Source organism: Phytophthora infestans, genomic scaffold (assembly GCF_000142945.1).
Source record: "Phytophthora infestans T30-4 supercont1.68 genomic scaffold, whole genome shotgun sequence".
Classification (NCBI taxonomy): domain Eukaryota; phylum Oomycota; class Peronosporomycetes; order Peronosporales; family Peronosporaceae; genus Phytophthora; species Phytophthora infestans.
In genome coordinates this window covers 303,824-312,845 of record NW_003303691.1, presented here as the reverse complement: position 1 = coordinate 312,845, position 9,022 = coordinate 303,824, and the positions used below count along the sequence as shown (strand labels likewise).

Here is a 9,022-nt window from a genome sequence, read left to right as displayed (position 1 = left end):
CAAAGCTTGGGGAAACCCGCTCAAAAGGAGGAGATAATCGACAGGGACTCTTCTCTCCCTTAGGAAAAGGGGCCCTCGGATTTGGCAGGCATCACCACCCAGACTGTCGATATCTCAGCTTGTGGTGACCTACAGCACGCTGTTACAGTTGCGGGAACGTATGGTTCGTGCACCAACCCGGGGTATACACCGAAGAAGAGATCAGCGACGTCGAAAACGATATATCTGTCGTCCGGCAAAAGAAAAAAGATTTAGTTGATAAGATGAAAAGTCTTACATAAAGAGAGACAAAGCTCGTTCATTCTTTTTGTTTTCTGGTACTATTTCTTTCTTCCGAAAAATATCTTGCATTATGGAAGTTAAATTTGATTGCGGTCTGGGGTCTCAACGCATTACAGTCTCTCAGATAATTCACAAGATAATCACGCATAAAACTGAGGCCTTCTTCCTGGACTATATCGCTTGACATGTATCCCATTGAGCTTGCAGCGTCATTTACTCTGTTTTGACCTGTCCTTAACTGTAACGGCGTAATTGACTCATCATACACGCAGTAATCTGGATCTTCAGTCATGCGCCTATTAATGACAAAGTTGTGGAGAACCATGGCTGTGTTGATAATTGAAGTAGTGTTAGCCAGGTTCCGATTTATTGGTGACCGGAAAATTCGCCATTTTGTAGTTAGAAGGCCGAAAGCCATTTCGATTCGAATCCTCAGTTGACGCACATGAAAGTTAAATTAATCATGGTATTCGTCTTGAATTTGGTTGCGAGTAAAAGGTGTCAGCAAATGTTCGGATACAGGGTAGGCATTATCTCCAATTTAGTACATCCCACATCCAAATGTATTGAGGCTTCTGTACACATCTGTCTTTCGAAATGCTCGAGAATCATTCGTACTTCCAGGGTAGGTAGCATCAACAGCAGTAAAACAACAATGTGCATCGCATACTGCTTGAACGTTGATTCCAGGGCAACAGTAGTGACCACTAAAGTATTTACTGGAACCCACCGCACCAGCATCTCGCACTGAAGGCGATTTAATCACACAGAGCCAGCCGTCGACGCAGCCAAGACATCCCCTCAGAACATGACCCGAGCTGATCTCTTCAAAGTCCTTCATTACAATCTCCTTCTCAGAATCTGTAGATGGGAATTTAATGTGTAGTTCTCGCAGGGAAAGAATGGCGGACATTGTAGTGTCCACGACGCGGTAAAAAGAGCGCCAGTGAATGCCAACAGTCCGTCGAATATCCAAGTAAGACCCTCCAGCTAGATACCGTAGTGTAGCCATAAACATTATACACGGGGAAATCGAATCCTCGCCACTAGTGTTAGATGATTGACGCTCGTTAACTTGAAGGTGTGGCGTGAGCAAGTTCAACAACAGCATGAAACTGGTGAGAGACATTCTAAACGTTCTCTTAACATGTTCTCTCCAAGGAGTATTGCAATTTCCTCATCTGGGTCCACACGACGGCGAGAGTATCTGGTGCCACGGAACGTCTCAACAGAATGTACAGTAGCAGTGCGAGTCGTGCTTGTGATTGCTGGCGGACACGAAGAGATGTAGCGACATCATCTGCGGAGGTCGTGTACATGCTTGGTAAGGTCATGGGTCTTTTGAAGTTGTGTGCAAGAAAACTATTTTTAGTAAAAAAAAAAATTTACTTTCAACTATCCCGCTTCGGTTTGAGCTGGCATTATCCACCAAGGCGTTCACTTCTGTATATATCGTTGACAACCAACCTGGTGTAGAAAAAACTATATCCACTAAGGAAGTCTGTCCACTAGTGATGTTGGTTAACAACGGGTCTTAGAGAGATTTCGGAGCGAATCCTTACCCTTACATTACGACAAGTTCGCGCAGAAAGCTCTATTTCTTCTCGGATTCAAGATGAAAATCCGTGATTTCTGTCCCTATCTATTACCGCTTTTATAAATTAAAAAGGTCAATCTATTACTGTAGAGAGATTTCGGAGCGAATCTCTTCCCTTGCGTTACGTTACCGGTAAGCTCGCACAGCATGTCCTTTTGCTTCTCAGATCAAGATGAGAATCCCAGATTTCATCCAATCTTGTGATTTCAGTCCCTACACTTTCCTGCTATAGTAAATTAGGTTCGGTCAACATAAAATTTATGTTGACCAGAAAATAAAGGGAGTCATTTATGTCATAAATGACTCCCTTTATTTTCTTAGTGAAGGTTACCTCATAACTTTATATTGTGCGTTCTACTCAAAATTTTCGTGGTCGGTTGCTTGAATACACAATAGCGCAGATCTGTTAGGCTTTTAATTGGTTTAAAACTCATCTGACCATATCCAATTGCTCCAAAAAATACTACCAAGGTCCTCAGCGATAGCTATGTCGCTCATGGGAATGACTATTAGGGGCTGGTCGCGCTGGCTGGTGCTGGTTCTCGCTAGGGGTAGGTATCAGAACAAGACGCTGTCTGGTTTTCAGTGGTTGTCGTCGCTTGTAGAACCGTTGGCAGTGTTCACTTTAGACTTCGCGCGCTCAAGTACACCATGCTCCCTACGCGTCCGGTGAGCGGGTCCGCAGGGATCCATGACATCGTCAGCTACCCCGCGCCAGAAGCAGCCCAGATTAACGGATTGCTCGTCGGTAGCAGTGACACATTAGCGGCCAGCGCCACGCTACCCCCTCAAGCGGATGCCAGCCTCTCGGGCTCTTTGGGTGGCACCTCGGGGTCGAGTCCTTCTGCGGTCGACCGCGGAGGACCCGTCCCCAAGCGTAGGAAGGGGAATAAACCCAAGAAGCTGCCAACTTCAAGTGGCAAGAAGCCTTCGGCTATACTTGACTGGACCGAGAGCATGGTGCGGGATCTGATGACGCTGCGTTTTGACACCTACGCGGACCGCTTTAGCAGCGCAAAAAGCAATGCAGCCCTCAAGGTAACGTGGCTTCTTCTCGCCACGGACATGCGTGAGCGGCAGAAGACACCGATCTCGACCGAGCAATGCAAAAACAAGGTAAGCATCTATGAAGCTAATGATGCTCTAATATTAACTAATAAGTACGTGTTGTCTTGCTGTGCAGCTGAAATGGCTGAAGCGCAAGTAGGCGGAGTACAAGGCTGACAGTCGCGCTACCGGAAACAGAGAGGAAGAAGTTGCAGAACCGACAGGGCTGGATCTGATGGAGCAGTTCTGGGCTAGGTAAGCATGTAAACGTCATACTATTACGAGTTGAAAACTTATTTGTTTTACAATTTGCTTAGCTCTGCTGGCATGGATGGCCACACACTAGCCGATAGTGAAGCCGACGGAGGTCCACTCTTGTCATGCGACGAGGAAGAGGAGGAGGAGGAGTTGGGGAAGCAGACAATAGATCAAAAGAACAAGAAGCGAAAAACCACAGGCGACTCGTTTGAAATCGGGATGCAATCGATTGCGGAAGGCTTTCAGGCCATGGCGGCAGCCATGGCACCAACTCAACTGGCGGAGACGGGCATGGACACCGCCGTAGGTGACCTGATCGACAGCCGCTTCCGTACGATGATGCAGCGCCAGGATGAACAGTTGGTGCGAATGCAACTTCAAAATCTGATTTCTTTCCCAGCTAATACCGGCTTTACAGCGTAAAGATTAAGTTGAGTGCCAGTGGAATGGCAACGATGCAGCACGAAAACAGTGTATTGATTAAGCAGTAAAGTCTGCTGCAATATCATCTCGTTTTTGACAACCTAATCTACTTTTTAGTTTCTTTTCCCTGTTGGTTTGACTTTGATGAATACGCTCCTCATCACCGGAGTTGTAAGCACCGCTCAACTCGAAATTGGTTGTGTCTTGAAAGTCTATCAGAAGGTTGTGAAGAACCAAACAAGCGACGACGACGCGCACCGAAGCTCGAGGTGTGCGTTCTTCAAGAGGCTTTTTCAAAATGTTGAAGCGTTCTTTGAGTAGGCCGAATGCACCTTCAATCGCCATGCGGGTCGAAGATAACTTGTAATTGAACTTCGTCTGCACATTTGTGAGGGAACCTCCTTCATCCTTCTCGTTGTATGGGGTCATCACTGCAGGAGAAACACCGTAGCCGGCATCTGCGAGGATATGATGTCCTCTTGGTAGAATTCGCTCAATATTTCTTGCAAACACCGAGAATTCAAATATCTTCGCGTCACTCCATGACCCAGGGCGAACGTCGAACGATATGAACCTTTTCCGGTGATCACATACGGCTTGCACATTTAACGAGGGGAAGCCTAGAAACACAGCAATTGAGTTAGCATATCTATCGATGGACATTAATTTAATAAACAAATAAAACAATATACTACCTTTGCGATTGTACCAGCCTTCAAATTCTTGAGGCCGATTTATTGCTATCAGTGTCCCGTCAATAGCTCCACAACACAACGGAAAATCCTGAACTCGGTGGAAAGCAGAAACTTCAATCTCCCATTCTTCAGGCGTAGTTGGTAGCTTTATGTAGGTTGACTGAAGCTGTGTTAGTACACGTACGGCTGAGTTAACATTTACAATACACCATGCCTTTGATACACCAAAAGCCTGAGCTGTTTCTCTAAAACCACCGCTAGAACCTAAATGAAATAAAGTATGCAACGACTCGTTCAACGCTATACTTTTTGTACGGTTTTTGATCGAAATGCCCTCGAAGCATACTGCCCAGCTTTCGAAAAGTAGCCTGCGAGCAGCGCAAATGGCGGCAAAACCAACCATTGTAACACTGTTCGTCTAGCATAGTTTCGAAAGCTATAGCACATTGAAACGTAAATACGTTCACAGGGGCATCCCTGTGGAACATCAAGCCACACACGAGAGCGGCACTAGCAGCTACGGTATGAGCAGCAAGAGCAACAACTTGGGGCTGGCTTGCGACCTCAAGTAAGAGCATCGTCTAAAACCTCAGAACCAGCACCAGTTGTTATTAATAATTGGCATTCTAGATACATTTAAACAGTGCGTAGTGGGTGATAAAAAGCTCTGGTTTTGTGCCTTTAAGCTGTTTGGTGTCTTGATTTCGTGCCTTTATGTTGCTTGGTGCCCCAACATTTAAAGTTTTACGAGGTCTTGTTTGGTGCCTCTATCCTTGACCAAACACAAAAGCTCAAATCAGTTTGTAATTTAGTCTTGTCTGCACAATTTCAAAAACTAAGCGGGAAAAGCGACAGCATGCCGCCTGCCAAGAAGGCCGGGGAGAAGAAGCGTAGTCGTCCTAAGAAGGCCGAGACCTCCGTGACCAAGAAGAAAAAACAGTGCCGACGCAAGAACTCGTGGGACTATGAGGACGACGACGGCGACGTGGAGTTCGCGGATGCTGGAGACGACGACAGCGAGTTGGAGGACAAGGCGCCGAAGCCCAAGAAGAAGCGCGCTCTCCCCCGCAAGGCACCAGTAAAGAAGGACGAGAAGGTGTTAGCAGTGCAGAACAAGAAAAATAATTCGACAAATGAGACGCAGGACGAGGACCAGGAAGACGAACGGGACCGGGCTCTTCTGGAGCAGAAACACAGGAGCAGAAAGCAGCAGTATGAACACGACAGTGAGAAGCTGCTGCAGGAAGTGCGTGATTTGGCATGGCAGGAGAAAAAGACGCAGGAGAAGCTCATCGAGAAGCTGAAACGAGACATCACGACGCTGTCCAAGCAGGATGAAGAGCAGCGCAAAAAGCGCAAGAAAGAGGTAGACAGGCTCGTGGCCGAGAAGATGCGCGAATACGACGCCAAGCAGAGGAGTAGAGAGGATGCGGATGCAGAGAAGAGGGCTTTGCGCGAGCATATTAAGGAGCTCGAGTCCCAGTTTGCTTCATTCAAGAGGTGCACGGGACCGGACGATGCTGTGACAGTTAATGCAGCGGCAGCTTCGGCTGCCACGGCCATACAGAACGGTGAAGCCATGTTGCAGCTTAACCAGGCAAACAAGGTAACTGCTAGATGAGCTAGCTGCTGCTGCTGTTGTGGTCTGACGTTCTTGTTTTTGTTCTTGATAAAGTTACTGGAACTCTACCGGCTTGTGACCAGCACGGATATCCGTCTAATCCAGGCGGGTGAGGACGATGATGAAGCGGATGACTGTACCGAGGTCGTGTGTACGACAACAGACTCGGCTACAGGCAACCAGTTCGAGTTCGAGCTGGCTGTTCCTGCCATCGTATCAAGCGAAATCGAGTATCTCCCGAGCGAAACACCACCGACAGGCATTAAAGTGCCGTCATATTTACGAGTATGTTTTGAGTGCAATACTGCTGAGGACAGGTGAACTAATAGCGCTGTGCTGTGTACCGGTAACTACAGGAGGAGCTGAGTTTCAGTAGGTCCGAGATGACCAAATTTATTCGTTCAGTTCTCGACGTCGTCATTAGAAAGAAAAAAGTATAGGCTCATTCATACCCTCGAAGCCAACCTGCCGACTGGTGAATGAACCAGGAAGGACCTACCCGAGTCACCTGCTTCAATCGTGTTTCGCGTTCCGGCCTGCGTTACTTTATTGGTGTGCGAGCTACTGGTGTGCCTCGACTCGTCTGTTAACATTTGAGTATGCGGTTCACTTCCACTCTTCCATAGGTACAGCCTCTGACGTCGGTTCTTCCTTTATGATGTCGGACATAGGCTCATCCTCCAGCTCTTCTTTGACAACTTTGTACGGCGTGTCTTCAGCTGAGGTTGATTCAGTGATCTTCTGTACATTCGACTCCGTATGAGCCTTCGAAATGGCGCGGAATTGCCTGTACTCTTCCTTCGAAAGCAGTGACTGCTGGATCTCTGATACCTCCACCTTTTTCGGCTGAATGATGGCAAGGTATCCATCCGATTGATTCTAACAAGAACAAGAATGCCAACCGAAAGGAAGACTGCGTTAGTCAAAATCGAGTTGTTAGCAAGGAAGCTCCCCACCTTCTGCTTCAACAGCTCCGGTTCCTTCTGCAAACGTTCGTTAACCTCGATCAGCGCACCGCGCATGCAGCTGTACAGCTTAAATTCATGGCCACTCTTGCATTTGAGAACGCAGAGCACTGTGTTCGGCAGCATGAATTGACCACCTTTCTTTTTCTTGCCTGTCACGCGGCTCTGCAGCACGTTCTGCGTGAACTCGACACTCACCAGCTCTTCCTGCATGACCGGATGGGATTCGGCCACGCCCAATACACACAGACGGTTGGAGTGCATGTGCACGTACTGATCCTCCATGGGCTTACCCATCGTGTCGCAAGCGAACATCTCGGTGTAGTAGCGCTCAATCTGTACAGCACCAATATCAGTCTTCAGTCCACCAGAATTAAGCGTATTCGACTGCTCACCATTGTTCCTCTGCGTTTGGGGGTGACGATGCCTGCGTCTGTCGCCAGGAATTGCTCCTCTGCCCGACGAATTGACTGCTCCCGAATGAGTCGCCGCTGGGCCGCCACCGAGTGCGTGCTGCTATCATTCACCTCCGCTCTGCAGCAACACAGGAAAAATTGCATTGTCACAGGCTAGAGTAAGTATGCCAAGGGCGATAAACTGTTAAGACACGCACCGGCCGTGGGCGAATTTGCAGTTGGGGAATGGACAGCCGCCAGGTTTGTCGAAGTGCTTGCACAGAGCACTCTTACGCAGCCGCTCGCGTTTCTCTACGCGTCGTTTTTTGGCGACAGGAGCTGAACACGTAGATGAAGATGCTGGCACCTTCGTGTCTTCGGCGTCCGCTGCTGAAGGCGCAAGCAATGCTGCTGTATCAGCTGGTCGGGCCATTGCTATGCTGGGTTGATTTGACTTGTGACCTTTGATCTCTTTTGTGAACCAATCATTGGGCTCGAATCAGAATTTGGTTGGTAAAATTGCCGTTTCTCTATTGCATGCAATAAGCGTTTCTACTGAAGCTGCCAGCCATGGAAATGAAGTCCGGGCTGGAAATTGATAGCAACGTCGTTGTGATAGCTCCAGCAGACGAGCTGTTCAATTCAGCTACGGGATCTCGCGGTATGGAGACCAATCGCGGTAGCACGAGTCAAACACCTTGTCGATACATTCGTCTGCCTGCGAAGGTATACGCCATTTTTAAGTAAGAAATAATGCATGAATGCTCACATGTTGAACACTGGCACGTACTCTGCCTTTGCACGCGCCGTTCTGCTCGATGGACAGTTTTGCTCGTCGTCGCGTGCAGAGCTGCAGTTGTAAAGTTGCGTAATCGAGGTCAGCAACCAAACATTTAAAGAGCAAAATATATATTCGACGCACCTGGTGCTGCTTGCTGACGTTGAAATTCTTGCGGAAAAACTCGTACTTCCAATTGCAGTCACCACTCAATGCTGCTGCGCGGATCTACATGGTCAACAATATCCTCGTTAAAGCTCTTGTCAGCATTCAGCCACAATCTCTCTATTTACAGCACTGCACCTCACTGCAAGCGTGATGCTCGCACTTATTCCAGTCGATCTTATTGCGGCAGTGGTCGAAGGCGTGGATCAGCTCATGCGCCATGGTGCGATCCATCCACTCCTGGTCTGGAATGTGGTTCTGGCATAGTACTACCTGCATCGACATATCCACGCAGCCGCAATAATTTCAGTTCCTCTTTCCCTCGCTTTAGCCCCGAATTCCATGCACCCACTCCAGGCTTGCCCTCGTCATCAAGATGAAAACCTCCGTTGATTTTTCCCTCGCACTTCACGCTAGAGAAAAAAACGGGCTCCAGACTGCAGCCGATTTTCTCCATGGCGTCCACAAGGAACTTGACGCGCGAGCCTATTAAAATTACGGAACAAGTGTGTTAGACCTCTGTTCACAGCACGTTTCGAGCTCATCTTGCGTGATTGAAAGAATTCTGTCGCAGCTGAAGCACTCACACTTCGTCAGCGCCTTCTCACGCATGTCCTCGCATTTTTGGTGGCGCTCCTCCTCGTCGCTGAGGTTCTGGGTTGCGCCTTGGAAGGACTTCTTTAGAGCCTCCATTGAGTCCTGCACAATTGAAGGTCAAAACCGCAAGTTGTTAAAAACTGAAATTTGGACCAATTAAAGAGCTCACCCGGAGTAGCATGAGTGTGATTGGTTTATG

General features: G+C 48.1%; 4 protein-coding genes across 4 annotated transcripts; 2 read left to right on the top strand and 2 right to left on the bottom strand.

Annotated features, from left to right (window-relative positions):
- Positions 1 to 2,530: 2,530 nt before the first annotated feature.
- PITG_18058 (uncharacterized protein) lies at positions 2,531 to 4,874 on the top strand (the record flags this gene model as incomplete). Its single annotated transcript, XM_002997646.1, has 7 exons — positions 2,531 to 2,995; positions 3,063 to 3,082; positions 3,125 to 3,181; positions 3,244 to 3,547; positions 3,725 to 3,878; positions 4,435 to 4,453; positions 4,772 to 4,874. 7 exons carry the CDS (start codon positions 2,531 to 2,533, stop codon positions 4,872 to 4,874), a joined length of 1,122 nt encoding a protein of 373 aa, XP_002997692.1.
- Positions 4,875 to 5,117: 243 nt separating this feature from the next.
- On the top strand, positions 5,118 to 6,244 carry PITG_18057 (uncharacterized protein; the record flags this gene model as incomplete). The annotated part of the gene is made up of 2 exons (XM_002997645.1): positions 5,118 to 5,908; positions 5,978 to 6,244. The coding sequence occupies 2 exons, from the start codon at positions 5,159 to 5,161 to the stop codon at positions 6,242 to 6,244; spliced, it is 1,017 nt and encodes a 338-aa protein (XP_002997691.1).
- Positions 6,245 to 6,638: 394 nt separating this feature from the next.
- Positions 6,639 to 7,716, bottom strand: PITG_18056 (uncharacterized protein; the record flags this gene model as incomplete). Its single annotated transcript, XM_002997644.1, has 5 exons — positions 6,639 to 6,642; positions 6,717 to 6,802; positions 6,880 to 7,224; positions 7,284 to 7,422; positions 7,502 to 7,716. The coding sequence occupies 5 exons, from the start codon at positions 7,714 to 7,716 to the stop codon at positions 6,639 to 6,641; spliced, it is 789 nt and encodes a 262-aa protein (XP_002997690.1).
- A 213-nt stretch (positions 7,717 to 7,929) lies between these two features.
- PITG_18055 (mitochondrial inner membrane protease ATP23) lies at positions 7,930 to 8,919 on the bottom strand (the record flags this gene model as incomplete). The annotated part of the gene is made up of 6 exons (XM_002997643.1): positions 7,930 to 8,001; positions 8,074 to 8,133; positions 8,206 to 8,289; positions 8,365 to 8,499; positions 8,579 to 8,712; positions 8,814 to 8,919. 6 exons carry the CDS (start codon positions 8,917 to 8,919, stop codon positions 7,930 to 7,932), a joined length of 591 nt encoding a protein of 196 aa, XP_002997689.1.
- Positions 8,920 to 9,022: the final 103 nt, after the last annotated feature.